General features: G+C 41.3%; 2 protein-coding genes across 3 annotated transcripts in view; both read right to left on the reverse strand.

The window, feature by feature from the left end:
* Positions 1-5,400, reverse strand: part of tpp1 (tripeptidyl peptidase I) — a 42,523-nt gene extending 37,123 nt beyond the window's left edge. Inside the window, exons 1-2 of the mRNA XM_073039615.1 lie at positions 5,258-5,400; positions 5,051-5,134 (exon numbers count right to left, since the gene is read on the reverse strand). Of these exons, the coding sequence (XP_072895716.1) occupies positions 5,051-5,134; positions 5,258-5,268 (95 nt within the window). The 5' untranslated portion in view covers positions 5,269-5,400. The remainder of the gene's footprint in view (positions 1-5,050; positions 5,135-5,257) is intronic.
* Positions 5,401-12,401: 7,001 nt separating this feature from the next.
* Positions 12,402-15,593, reverse strand: part of mis18bp1 (MIS18 binding protein 1) — a 46,625-nt gene continuing 43,433 nt past the window's right edge. For both annotated transcript variants that reach the window (XM_073039619.1, XM_073039620.1), the window contains one exon: positions 12,402-14,759. In XM_073039619.1, coding sequence (XP_072895720.1) covers positions 14,656-14,759 — 104 coding nt within the window. In that variant the 3' untranslated portion in view covers positions 12,402-14,655. The remainder of the gene's footprint in view (positions 14,760-15,593) is intronic.

Consider the following 15,593-nt stretch of genomic DNA (forward strand, 5'->3'; position numbering starts at 1 on the left):
ACCTGATTTTCCCAATCTACCTGCATATTGAAACCCCCCATGATGACTGTAATATTGCCCTTTTGGTATGTGTTTTCTATCTCCCTTTGTAGTTTGTAGGCCACATCCTTACTACTGTTTGGGGGTCTGTACACACTCCCATCAGGGTATTTTTACCCCTGCAGTTCCTTATCTCTATCCACAATTATTCAACACCTTCTGACCCTATGTCACCTCTTTCCAATGATTTGATTTCATATTTTACCAACGGAGCAACGCCACTCCCTCTGCCTTCCCGCCTACCCTTTCGATCCAATGTGCATCCTTGGACATTAAACTCCCAGCTAAAATCTTCCAGCTGTGATTCAGTGATTATACCTGCCAATCTGTAACTGTGCTACAAGTTCTTCTACCTTATTCTGTACACTGCACGCATTCAAATACAACACCTTCAGACCTGTATTCACCCTTTTCGAATGTCCTCCTGTTACATTGCAACTCATCCTGTTGCCTGTAATTTTGCCCTATCAGCAGCCTCTCCTCACTACACGTTGCCTCTGTTTGTAATCCAGCTACCTCATCTTCAGCACTATTATCCACCTTTCCTACCATACTTCTTGCCTTGATACATACACAGCTCAGTTCACTAGATCCACCATGCTCAACCTTAACTCTGTCTGAGCTCTTACCAACATCTGCCTCCACAACCTCTCCACTAACTGTTTTGGTACTCTGGTTCCCACCCCCCCGCAACTCTAGTTTAAACCCCACTGTGCAGCATTAACAAACCTTCCTGTTAGGATATCAGTCCCCCTCCTGTTCAGGTGCAAACCATCTGTTCTGTGCAGGTCCCACCTTCCTTGGAAGAGAGCCCAATGATCCAGAAATCTGATGCCCTCCCTCCTACACCAACTCCTTAGCCACGTATTAAACTGTATAATCTTCCTAGTTCTGGCCTCACTAGCTCGTGGCATGGGTAGCAATCCTGAGATCACAACCTTGGAGGACTTGCCATCTAACTTAGCACCTAACTGCCTACGCAGAACCTCTTCACTCATCCTACCCAGGTCACTGGTACTTTCACCGACCACGACCTCTGGCTGTTTACCTTCCCACTTAAGAATGTTGAGGACTCGAGCTGAGATATCCCAGACCTTGGCATCTGCGAGGCAACATGCCATCTGGGAATCTCGTTCTTGCCCACAGAACCTCCTGTCCATTCCCTTAACTAACGAATCCCCTATCACCACAGCGTGCTTCTTCTCCCCATTTCCCTTCTGAGTCACAAAGGCAAGCTCAGTACCAGAGACCCGACCACTGTGACTTTCCTCTGTTAGGTCAATTCCCCCCCAGCAGTATCCAAAGTGATATACCTATTGTTGAGGGGGATGGCATTGGGGTACTCTACACTGGCTCCTTAACCCCTTCCCCTTCCTGAATGTCACCCAATTTCCTGTGTCTTGCACCTTGGGTGTAACTACCTCTCAACAAGTCCTATCTATCACCCCTTAGCTTCCCAGATGATCTAGAGTTCATCTAGTTCCAGATCCAACTCCTTAACTCAGTTAGTTAGTAGCTGTTTTAGCCGGCAGGGACACTGGAGATCTCCTTGCCATCCCACATCCTGCAAGAGGAGCATTTCACTACCCTGCCTGGCATCTCACTGTCCTAGCTGTGCAGACATAAAGAAGAGAAGGGAAAAAAACTTCAGCTTTTCTTTGCTTTCTCTGACTGAAGCCTCTCTTTGATAAAACCTCGAAGAGCTAAAGCCTCAAGATCACTACTCCATGTCCACTCCGACAAAGGCCGGTGTGCTTGTCCATCTTCCTTTAATTTGCTCTTACTAATCAATCCCAAATGCCGACTGACTGCTGGTCAAAGTTCCTTCTTGCTGCCGCGACCCACAGCAGCTTTTTGGTCCTCGGACAGCGGACCTGATTGAAGTCCCCTTCTCTCCAAACTTCATGTCTGGATTGGCCACTGGTCAAAGCTCTTTTTCCAATGAGAAAGAACTTATTCAAGTAATACAAATAAAGGAGCTTCCAGAGCTTTCCAGAATTATACTTTGCATCGCTGCTAGAGGCATAGTGAACTGTTATATGCATATGAGCTACTTAAAATACATGAAGATAATTGTTAAACTGCAAAGGAAATAACAATTAAACAGTTTAATTTAAGAATTAAACAGTCAGATCCAATAGTGCTGTATTGCTAAGCAAGAAAATGAATACATAATAATGCAGAATTCCAACAGGCTTATGCAAAGCTTCTCTGTATCAACTTATAAAGCACTTCCAATCATTAGGACTTGGATGTTGAGTGACAATGACAAATGCTGGCATGAGTCAGGGAACTGTCATCCACCAATTGACATTAATCAGGGCTGTGTTTTTAAGAAACTTCTTCACAAATTCTATAAGCAACCATGGCAGCAACACACAAACTGCTGGAGGAACTCAGCAATTCATGCAGCATCCATAGAGGGCCATGCATCATTTTGGACCAAGCCCCTACATCGGGATTGAATTTCACCAGATTCTAAAATCTGTGGTCTCTTGTGTCTCCTCTCTGTCATCATTTATGTCAGGAAAGGCAAACCACAAATGCCCTGCAATATAAGAAATCATTCTAAAGAGTTTAGCAACACAAAATCAGGAAGTTGCGGCCCATATACTGTATAATACTGAAACAAGTAGAAAAGTTAACTGGGAGATGAGAAAATTTCAAGATGATTAAGGAACTAAATTATCTTGGATTTGTGCAGAAAGGTAGAGCTGACATACTAAAACGACTGTGTTCTTCTACAATGGGGCTAAATGGCTTAAATCTATTTCCATTTCTTGTGTTCAAAGCAGAGCAGATTTCCTTCTCTTGGAAGAATCGCCAAAAAGTCAAAATTGCAGCTTTAGCGGTATCAGGCAAATTTATTTCATCAAATTCTATTATTTAGAAACAACTTTAGAATGAAGAAAAAGTGAGAACATGTCCTTGCATCTACAGTTCATTTCTCAGTGAACAAAAAAAAAAAAATCAGCAGAAACTGGAAGTCTAGAATAAAACCAGAAAATCCCAAGTAAATATCGATGGTAGAAATAGCCGGTTCTGATACAGACGGGGGGGGTTCAGGTAATCGGAAGGTGGAGAATTCAACAGTGAGTCAGGAAGGCTGCTATGTGCCCAGGTGGAAGGTGAGGTGGTGGTGTTCTTTGCATTGGGGCTCTTATACTGCTGCAGACCACAGACGGGAGCGAGAGCTGTACCGGGAATTAAAATGGATGACCACGCACACTGAACAATGATGCTCAGCAAAGCAGTCACTCTATTTGCTCTGGGTTTCTCCTTCACAGAGGAGACCACTTTACGAACACTGAATGCCATATATTAGAAGTGTATGCGGAGTATTGCTTCCTCTGGAGAGACTAGGTTCCCTAAATATTGCACAGGGAAGAGGTTGAAAGCTTGCAGATGTAGCTGGTGTGGCTGCTTAAGAAATGGAATCCCCCTCTGAACAGATTACACTGTTTACCATCAGAGACAAGAAATACTAAGAATTCACAAAATAACTAAAAGTAGAATATTGAAGACTATTGAATGATTCCCTGGTACTATAAGATGGACTCTTGATCTCACGATCTACCTGGTTGTGACCTTGTACTTTACGGTCTACCTGCAACGTACTTTCCCTGTTGTGTAACATTTTATTCTGCTCCCTGTTGTTTTTATTTTGTACTACCTCAATGTACCTCTGTAATGAATTTATCTGTGAGAACCTAATGCAAGACAAGTTTAAATGATAAACCAATTTATCAATTTATATTAAAGTATGCATGGGCTAATTGCATTTTCCACTTATCAATTCCCAGCTTCTTACTTCGCCCCCCCTCCCCCACCCACCTGGTTTCACATATCATCTTCAAACTTGTCCTCCACCTGCACCCCACACCCCAACCTTCTTATCCTCACTTCCTCCCCTTTCTTTTCCAGTCCCGAGGAAGGGGCTCAACTGAAATGTGGAATGCTTGTTCATTTCCACCGAAGCCTGTCACAGAGTATTCTGACAGGCCGCATCACTGTCTGGTATGGAGGGGCTACTGCACAGGACCGAGAGAAGCTGTAGTAGGGTTGTAAATCTAGTCGGCTCCATCTTGGGTACTAGTCTACAAAGTACCCAGGACATCTTCAAAGAGCAGTGTCTCAGAGAGGCAGAGTCCATTATTAAGGACCCCCAGCACCCAGGGCATGTCCTTGTCTCACTGTTACCATCAGGCAGGAAGTACAGAAGCCTGAAGGCACAGAGTCAGCGATTCAGGAACAGCTTCTTCCCCTCTGACATCCAATTCCTAAATGGATATTGAACCCTTGAACACTACCTCACTTTTTAAATATGTATTATTTCTGTTTTTACTATGATTTCTAATCTATTCAATATATGCACAGTGTAATTTACTTATTTCAGAATCAGAATCAGGTTTATTATCAGCAGCATTTACTTATTATTTCTCTCTCTCTCTGCTAGATTATGTATTGCAGTGAACTGCTGCTGCTAAGTTAACCAATTTCACGACACATGCCGGTGATAATAAACCCGATTCTGATTTTACCTGCTTAATTCCACCAGTATTTTATACTGGTTGAACGGGTTGCTGTAGATTTTCAGCATCTGCGGAATCTCTTCTGCATTTCCTTTTTCAGCTTGTGCTGAAAGCTCATTAAAAACGTACCCTGACTATATTTGGAATAAAATGTGGCCTTGATAGACTAAACGCTCCAAAGCGCGTCAAACGAACAGTTTGACGGAACAAAACCCGAAAATGCTGAAGCACCTTGCAAAGTAGGCGGCACTTGTAGAAAAAGTTAACATTCCCAATCAGAAACTCTTCGTCAGAGAAAATTCTAATCAGATGTCCCGGACCTTGCAATTTTAACTGTCCTACCACACAGATGGTGTCTGACCTATTGCGATTTTCTAGCAATATCGGTTTTTTTTTCAGGACAGGTTTTCAGCATTTGCAGTTCTCCTTACTTACATCGATTGTCTAATAGGGTTTACTCTTGCAGCGATTTGACTTACCTAACATCTTGATCTGGTTCGAGAAAGACACCACGGATGGAAGAGATCACGGAACAATATAAGCAAAAGAAGCTCAGCAAGCACCTAGCCAGATGAACATTGAGATTAGTGACAAGTCTAGTATGCAACCTCAAAACACCAGGATAAGCACAAGTTTTAGAAATCGCTTTGCAATCACGAGTTTGTTCCTGGCAGGTTATCACTCACCCCGGTGCCATTGCCGGAGGTCGGGAGAACCAGAATCACCGCTCGGTTCGGGGCCGATCACCTCTCACATTGACTCGGTCTGACGGGGAATCTGCAGAAACGCTTCCGGGAGTACGGGCTGGACGCCTGCGCGTCTGCTCTCCAATCTGCACGGAAAATGAACTGAGAAGCCCGGTGCACTCACTTAATTACAGAAAGATTCTCAAGATGCATTCCCAGCCAAATACTTCACAAAGAACACATTTCTGGAATGTCTGATTTTAAAATATTTGCCAAATCTTGCTGCTGTCGGTGAAATGACCTCGTATGGCAGCCCAGCCATTGTTGGCACGGCCAGCCCCGAACCATCGGAGGAGAGGAACGAGGGGCCGAAGGTGCTTTAGCGCAATATCATTCATTTGAAGTGACTCTCAGGATTTCATTAAAACTCAAATTAAAATTGTGTTTGTAATTATTTAAAAATTAATTTAAATAACTTTTCAACAGTCTTTCTATAGCTAGATAGATGCTTTATTGATCCCAAAGGAAACTGCAGTGCCACACTAGCATTACAAGTGCACTGATGTACAAGTACTGTATTAGGAGATACGTAACAAAAAAAAAAGAAAAAATAAGTTACCTCAAAACAGTCTTAAGAGGAGGGTGTTAGCGCTTCCCTGGTTATAGGATGACCTGTTATAGAGCCCAATGACCTCGTATAGTGCTCTTTGGAACAGCGTTGTTGTCCTGATCTATTACTTTTAGGTGTTCCTCTGTTCCATAAAGCTGGCATGCAGAGGGTGAGAAACATTGTCCAGAATTGCCAGGATTTTCGTAGGGGCCTTTGTTCTTCCACAGCCTACAGTGTGTGCAGTTTGACTCCTAAAATAGAGCCAGCCTTTCTGTTGGCATCACCCATGTTGATGCCATTGTCCCAGCACACCACCACATAGAAGATTCTACTGGTGACAACAGACTGGTAGAATATGTGAAGGAGAGGCCTGCATACTCCAAAGGACCTCAGTCTCCTCAGGAAGTCGAGGTGACTCTGGCCCTTCTTGCGTGAGTGTTCCATTCAAGTCTGTTATCCAGGTGCTTGTGAGCTCACACCATCAGTAGTAACAGGGACTAGTCCATCACCATCTCCTTCGCCTTACTGATGTTGACCTGCAGATGTTTCAGCTTGCACCATTCGACAAAGTCCTCTGCCTGGGCCCTGCATTCATCCTCCTGTCCTCCCTTAATACACCCAACTATTGCTGAGCCATCAGAGAACTTCTGCAGATGACATGACTCTGTGTTGTATATAAAGTCCGAGTATGCAGGGTAAAAAGGAAGGGAGCCAATACAGTCCCCTGTGGGGTCCCAGTGCTGCTTATAGCCATGTCTGACACACAGCTCTGAAGCCACACAAACTGTGGTCTGCCAGTTAGCTAGTCCACTATCCAGGATACAATGGAAGTGCCAACCTGCATTGAATGGAGTTTCTCCCCCAGCAATGAGGGCTCTATGGTATTGAAGGCAATTGAGAAATCAAAAAACATGGTCCTCACGGTGCTGCCCTGCTTATCCAGATGGGAGTGTCCTCTGCTCAGCAGGTAGATGACAGCGTCATCGACTCCAATGTGCAAACTGCAGGGGTTGAGAGCTGATTTGACGAGCGATCAGGAGGTGAGTCAGGATCAGCCTGTCTAGGGTCTTCATGATGTGCGAGGTCAGGGCCACTGGACGGTAGTCATTCAAGGATTTTGGTTGGCTTCTGCGAAATATTTGCAAACAATGTTTACTTGTTGCCTACTGACAACAGGTAGTGTAGTGGCTAGTGCAATGGTATTACAAGTTTCATTCTAGCGCTGTTTGTATATTCTTCCCCCGGAACCTCCTGGGTTTCCTCTGGGTGCTCAGCTTTCCTCCTATACTCCAAAAATGTACTAGTTAGTAGGCTAATTAGTCTTTGTAAGTTGTCCTGAGATGAGGCTAATAGGTGGGTTGCTGGGTGGTGAGGCTCATTGGGCCAGAATGGACTGTTCTGAGCCGTATTTCTAAATAAACAGTTGCTGGAGCCACTAGGAAATTCTACAGCAGTATAACTCCAGCAATCTTCCGTTTGTATCCTGATGTACTATCATTTCAAAATTATCTAAATGCTTTTTCACTGTGCTTCAGCAAACATGACAGTAATAAACCAATTGACCAGGAGGTAGAGTATATGTTCCTGTAAGTGTTAACAGCGTTTCGGTGAAGATGGTTGAAAGCTTCAGGTACCTTGGTATAAACATCAGTTGACACTACGTCTCCAGAACTCAGTCTAATTGTGATGTCTCAGTCTAAAGAAGCACACCAGCACCTCTACTTCATCAAAAGCCTATGTCCCCTGGTAACCCACATCAACAGCATAGTAGTGTAGTAGTTGGCACAATGCTTTACAGTACAGGCGACCTGGGCTGAATTCTTACCGCTGCCTGTAAGGAGCTTGTATGTTCTCCCCATAATCGTTAAGGTTTTCCAAATATGGTACTTCTCCCTATCAATCAGATACCCTGATCTTCCAACTCCTGATCCCAGGCTGTGATGTCTCGATATTCTAATGTCATCATCCGACCCCCAAATTCAAAGGCTCACCACTCTCCACCCGTGATTGTTTTCAGATGCCACTTACTACCAACTACCACCATTTGGATACACTGAAGTTTCTAGACATCGCTCATCCAAATAGTTTCATCTTCGTTCGCTGATTTACCTGGTTGAATGTACTTGGTCTATGACATATTTAGCTTTCCAAAACCAGTTTCACTTAGCACAGTCTCAGTTCCTCACCAAAACTACTTGCGTCTAGGATCAAGGGTGGCAAAGTTCACTTCCAGCTGTGAAGATTAAAAAAAATGAAGCTGGATAAATTCTTTAAACATTGAGCAGGTCAGGTGGCACTTGTGGAACAAGAAACTAACTTCACGTTAACCATTTCTCTTTCCACAAATGCTGCCTGAGTTGTTAAGTGTTTCCAACAATTTTTATTTCATTTTTGACCATCCTTCACCCTTTCGATACTTCTCTATGATGATACAATTGCCAATTAAGTAATAAAGTATTGTCTCTTGAACTGAGATAGTGAGAAACTTGTCTTGCATACTGATCAGTTCATTTAAACACTGTAGTGAGGCAGTACAAAGTAAAATAATAACAGAAGAGAATAAAGTGTTACCGTTACAAAGAAAGAGCAGTGTGGTTACAGTGCAGTGAGAAGAGCAGTTATAATAAGGGGTAAGATCATAACAAGGTAGATTGTAAGGTCAAGAGTCCAGATCATCATACTAGGAAACTATTCAGTAGTCTTATAAGAGCAGGATAGAACTATCCTTGTGTGGTGGTAAGTGCTTTTAGGCTTTTATACCTTCTGCCAGATGGTGGTGGAGAAGGAGGGGAGGGAGTGAAGAGAAAATATCCAGAGTGGCTGGGGCCTTTCATTTAGCTGGCTGCTTTACCAAGGAAGTGGGATGTGTAGACAGAGTCCACGGAAGAGAGGCTGGTTTCTGTGATAATCTGATCTGTGCCCACATCTGTGCAGTTGCTTGTAGTCATGGGCAGAGCAATTGTCATACCAAGCAGTGATGCACTTGGATAGGATGCTTTCCAGGGCACATTGATTCAAAACTGGTGACGGTCAAAGGGTACATTCTGAATTTCTTCAGTTCTCCGAGGAAAAGGAGGCACTGGGGAACTTCCTTGGCTGTTGTGTGAACATGGTCAGACTAAAACAGGCTATTGGCGATGTTCACTCCTAGGAATTTGAAACTTTCAACCTCAGTGCCATCAATATACACAGGAGCATGTGCACTGCCTCTCTTCCTCAAGTCAATAACCAACTTATTGTTTTGCTGACATGAAGGAAAGGTTGTCGTCATTAGGCTCTTCAACCCCCTCATCATTATTTGAGATATGACCCACTATGGTGGTACCATCTGCAAACTAGTAGAAGGAGTTACAGCGGAATCTGGTCATGTAGATACAAGGAATAGAGCAGGGGGCTGAGGACACAGCTTGCTGGGGTACCAGTGGTAAAGACAGTCATGCTGGAGGTGTAGCGGCTTATCCTCACTGAATGCTGTTTGTTGATCTGGAAGTCTAAGATACAGTTGAAAAGGAAGTTGCTAAGCCCCAGGTCAAGGAGCATGGGAATGAGTTTGCTTAGAATTCTAGTACTGAAGGCAGATCGGAGCTTCAGTCAAGAAATTATAGTCTAATGTGAATGTCTTTACTGTCCAGATTGAATGTAGAACCTGGGACATGGTGTCTGCTGTGACCTGTTTCAGTGATAGGCAAGTTACAGTAGGTTGAGGTTGTCTGGGAGGCTGGAGTTAATGCTTGCCCTGACCAGCCTCTTAAAGCATTTCATCATAGTGGATGTCATTAAGGCACATTACCTTGTTTTTATTGGGTACCTGGATGATAGTGGTCATCTTAAATCTGGTAGGCTGCTCAGATTGAAGCAGGGAAAGGTTAAAAATGTCTACAAGTACCCTTATCAGTTGTCCATTGAGTCATAGAACACTACAGCACAGAAGTAAGTCCTGCTGCTTGCCTAGTCCTATTGACCTACACCTAAACAGCTTTCCATACCCCTCCCATCCATGTACTGATCCAAATTTCTCTTAAACATTGAAATCAAACCTGAATCCACCACTTCTCCCCCTCATGTTCTCTTTTCACCGTTAACATGCGACTTTCTCAACCAACCTTAGTGGTAAAAGCCCACTTGTATTTACCCTATCTATACCCTTCATATTTTTATACTTCTATCAAATCTCCTCTCATTCTCCTATGCTCTAGGAAACAAAACTATTCCTAAGCTATCCAACTTTTCCCTATAACTTAGGTCCTCAGGTCCTGGCAACATCCTTGTAAATTTTCTCTACATTTTCAAACTTATTGATATCTTTTCTGTAGGTAGGTAACCAGAACTTTACACAATACTCCAACATCTTATACAAATTTGACATAACATCCCAACTCCTGTAAGCAACACTTGATTTACGAAGGCCAATGTACCAAAAGATCTCTTTACGGTCCTATCAACTTGTGATGCCATCTTCAATGAATTATGAATCTGTATTTCCAGATTCCTCTGTTCTACTGAACTTTTCTGTGCTCTACCACTCACTGTGTAAGTCCTATCCTGGTTTGTCTCGCAAAAAGCAACACCTCACACTTGTCTGCATTAAATTCCATTTGCCATTTTTTTGAGATGGTCCAGATTCTGCTGCAAGCTTTAATGGTCTTCCTTGCTGTCCACTACACCACCAATCTTGGTGTCATCTGCAAATTTGCTGATCCAGTTTACCATGTTATCATCCAGATCATTGATATAGATGACAAACAACAATGGACCCACCACCTATCCGAGGCAAACCACTGGCACAAGCCTCCACTCAGAGAGGCCTACCACTCCCATGAAACCAACATCTAATTCAATTAACCACCTCATCCTGAGTGCAAAGTAAATTAACCTTCAGATCAACCTCTGATGAGAGGCATTGATTGTGTGGATAGTCAGAGGCTTTTTCCCAGAGCTGAAATGGTTGCCACAAGAGGACACAGGTTTAAGGTGCTGGGGAGTAGGTACAGAGGAGATGTCAGGGGTAAGTTTTTTTACTCAGAGTGGTGAGTACATGGAATGGGCTGCCGGCAATGGTGGTGGAAGTGGATACAATAGGGACTTTTAAGAGACTTTTGGATAGGTACATGGAGCTTAGAAAAATAGAGGGCTATACATAAGCCTAGTAATTTCTAAGGTAGGGACATGTTCGGCACAACTTGGTGGGCTTAAGGGCCTGTATTGTGCTGTAGGTTTTCTGTTTCTATGTTAACCTCCCTTGCGGGACCTTGCTGAAGTCCATGTCAACATCTACTGCCTTGCCTTCATCAACTTCCCTGGTAATTTCCTTGAAAAACTATCAGATTGGTTAGACATGGCCTAGCACATTGACTATCCCCAGTCAGTCCCTGAATATCCAAATACTTGTATATTTGATCCCTTAGAACAGGGGTGTCAAACTCATTTTAGGTCACGGGCCGGATCAGTCGGGCGCGTGCGAACGCAGCTTTCAGCTTTCGTTGCCTCCGTTTTTTCAGCCTGCTCTCATGTGTCTCAGTCTCTGCTATAACTACAAAGTGTTTCACTTTACAAATTCCGTTTCTTATGAAGAAGACTGCTGAATAAACACTAAAAACCCTGAAAACCTGGTACCTGAATAAACTCAGCATTAGCCATATCATATGCCATAGGCGCTTCGATTACTGGGGCCAGCTTTAATAGTAATTAGATATTATCTCGCGGGCCAAAGATAATTCCACAGCGGTGAGTTTGACATATATGCCTTAGAATATCTTCCAATAACTTACCCACTACTGATGTCAGGATCACTGGATTATAATTTCCCAGTGTAATTTTAAAGCCTTTCTTAAAAAAACAGAAGAACATTGGTATCCTCTAATCCTCTGTATTTCATCCATTGACAAGATTGTTTTAAATATCTGCCAGAGCCCCTAAAAAAGTGCAGGATCTAAGGACACAGAATGCCTTGCAGATTCGCTATTTGGAAGACTGATCTTGGAGTCATGTTATTTATTATATACTCTGACTGCATTCAAGAGGCACTTATGTTCTCTACAATGTATGTAGCCCTTGATCTAGCTAACCTCCTCTAATACCATCATCACAAGATGTAGAATTGTCTTTATTAGTAAGGGTGGAAATACTTTTCCTGAGAATGGATGATTCAAAGTTTTAGAGCTGATCCCTTCAGGTGACGATGGCACTTTACAATGGATATTCACAGCAGTAGCTGCAACAGTCTTAACTCCCCTCCTTGGTCATGTTCTACCTATAACCACTCATTTTCCACCAAAAGTCTCATTCTCTGCTTTAGTTTGCTACATATTTCCAATGGTGGTAATCAAAATCTCCCCAAATTATATGTCAATGCATTTCTCTTAAAGAGCCAATTTAAACCTCATTTCTTAAGTAATAGTAGCATCTGAGTCCACATTGTTCTTTGTCTTCAAATGATTGGTACTTGCTCTGCGTCGACCTGCGCTACTCAGTGCTCTCTCTTTGCACAAAAAGGAATATAGATTGACGCCAGCTTCTGTAAATATATAACCAAGATTATGAACTGCATCCAGCATATTTATTGAATGGCCAGATCTAACATTTAAACACAACCAAAGTTCTGATGTACATGTAGACTGTGCAATTAGACAACAGGAAAATATCACACTATTAAAATTGGTTAAAAGATTATTGATTATTCTACATTTATCTGCAAAAATACACAAAGATAGAGAAACTGCTGACAAACACAGTACTTATGAGAGGACTGGAAAAACTGGCAGGATTCCTATACCTTTACAGAAGCATATGTTGTAAATAGGCTGCTTGAATGTACGTATGGGTTCCTTCCCTCAAATTCAAGAATCTCTTTCAAAGATAAACCAAGCTTTTAGGATGAGCTGACAAAGATGAGTAACCAAAAGTAGTCTTTATTTCAATGCCAAAATGGAAAAGAACAGAATCAAACTACCACTTTTGCAGTGGAACAACTTTTAGATCAGGGTATTTTCTTCTGGACTGAATGAAATTACTTCACATTCTGGTTGATAGGATCAGAGAACATATCTGCTTAGACCAATTCTCTACATATCAATTCTGGAAATTATATTTGGCAAATATAAAAACATTAAAAATAGCTTGCAAAAGAAATTTTACAACCAGGTACTTTACCTGGTGTATCCAAGCAAAGGTTCCTAGTTCACCATTTGTATTTCAGTGAAGCCATTACCTCCTTATGAAAACCAAATAAATTGGAAATAAGTACAAATATTTATATTCCAGTGTAAGAATCAAGCCGAGCCCAATTTGGATTCAGTAATTATGTGCTAGTTCCCGCTTCTGATCTCTACATTGAAACTATTTGGTGTTTACCCCTTTTACCTGAGGGGGAAAATACATTTCTTCTCTTTCAATAATCCTCAATCCCAATAAACAGATATCCATTCATCTACCCTCTAAAGACATAATTCCCAGACTCCTAACAAGCTTTTACAGTTAAAGTTAGTGATTTGCCCAGATTCTACATGGATATAGCAGCATTAAATTGGCTGAATTAATTCAGGGTGCCTTAAATGAAAGAAATTTAAGCACAATAGTTAACGTGAAATGCATTCACTATTGCTGTACAAATCTAAAGCCTACTTCTAACTATGTTGGCTAAATTATTTTGGGCTTTCTTGGAACAGTAAGACATTAAAAGAACAATCCTTAAGACCACTTTTAACTGCTTTAGTAAGAGTTGACCAGAATATCCTAAGGTAATTTCTAACTTTATAGCATCATTTGTTCAAGATTTGATATATATTTGCATTTTCCACATAGTTATGCCTCATAGCATTACCAGCAAAGAGAGGCTTAACATACTTTAATCCCCTCAGGGAGTACTTTAGAGCAATTATAACTGAAAATTGTTGCTTGGTATTTGATGGGAGCCTTCCAGAGACAGTAACATTCAGTAAATGGTGAAAAATGTTGTACACTGTGAAGACATATGATGAATATTTCAGTCCTTTGTGCTCTATGATAGCCTCTTGTGGGAGTGGCATTCAACTTTCATGTATCACATTTTCCAGAAGTGTGTTAAGAAGCAAAACAGTGAATTATTTTAAGAATGTTGTTTCAAATGAATTTGAATAAAAAGCAAGGATTACCTTTTCATTAGAATCCTTCCACTCGAATAACTACCACCATTAAGTTTTTGCGTACCAAACCATGAATAAAAAGAGCAATGAAAACTATTTAAAAACAACTAACTTCAATTTCTCTTGCACGATGAATGAAAACAAAATATAACTTGAGAAGCTGTACGTCCCTCCCTTCAACTATCTGCATTCTGTAATTGTGGTAGAAATACTGCAGCTTGTTCCTCTATGTTTCTTTACCTACATGCCATATATTCACATGTATGCACACTCATATTCAGTCACTTTAACAAGTTAAACTCTGAAGCTGCAGTAACAGTTCATCAAATATATTACAAGAGCAGGCCACAAATTATAATTAATGTAGAGTTATGCCAATAATTAGCACACTAATGGAATATTGAAACAAAAAAATAAAAGCAATGAAGATAGATAAATCAGAAATGTTATATTGGAGAGAATATCATACATTTATAACAAACATTACAAAACACTTAAAATTTGATGTTGAATTTATACATTTTATATACATTTTCACTATTTAAAAACCATCAACAGAAGGAACCACAACTTAAATTCCAGTATTTAAATATCACTACATTTCAGAGTCCTATCAACTAAGTAGCTACTCTGAGTTCAGGTATTTTAACTTTATCATAAAATAAGATCTATTCCGAATTTGAAAAATAATAATCTTCATCCTCTTTGTCATCATCTGTTTGAATGGTTTTTCTATCCTGGAATAGCTTCGTTATATTGCATTTCTGTTGGCCTGAAAAATATAAAGCTTTAAGTTACATACAGCATATCACTGCAAATTAACTGAACATCAGATGTGTAGGCTGGTGCACATTTTCCTTATTAGTTTAGTTAGCATTTCAAGCAATGCATCAGTTGTCATAGTTGTCCTTTCATGTTGCTGGGGATAAGAATCCTGACTTACTATAAGATTGGATGAATCAGAATGTTTTAAATAAAACCAGTAAGCCAACAAACATTTGGACCAAGACTGCAGACTCTAGGAGTGTCATTTTCAAATTAGAGCAAAAGACTAGACTGATGTCATTGATGGTATGCACAGTGATATTAAATAATGTAGTTCTGAAGAAGGATCAGGGGCTCCAAAACATTAACTCTGTTTCTTGTAGGTGCTGCTGACCCTGACCAATATATAAGGTTACTTTGATACCACTTGTGTAAAACACGTATGCAAGGTCTACACTCCATCAGAACTGCTGCGGCAATGCATCAAGTGTTCATCTTTCTCTAAGTAGGCATCTTCTGCATCTTGCCATCATTATTGATTGTACGATTTTGCATGTATTAGTGGCAAGGTTCCAAATACCATCAGCAGAATCTGCTCAGAGGTCCCCACCCCTGACTATCCAGTCATCTGTCTGACCAATCCCACCACACAAATTTCTGTCTGTGAAAGTGTTGCCCCGTCTCCTTGCCATTAACAATGCTTACCATGGGTTGTCACCTGCCAACTTACTCTACAATTACTTTCTGTGTGATGCTCTTGTTTGAAACATACAGTTCAGGAAATTAAGAGCAGACCTTTCAGTCCTACAAGACTGATCCGCCATTGAATAGGATCACGGCT

The sequence above is a fragment of the Hemitrygon akajei genome, chromosome 3 (genome assembly GCF_048418815.1).
Source record: "Hemitrygon akajei chromosome 3, sHemAka1.3, whole genome shotgun sequence".
NCBI lineage: Eukaryota > Metazoa > Chordata > Chondrichthyes > Myliobatiformes > Dasyatidae > Hemitrygon > Hemitrygon akajei.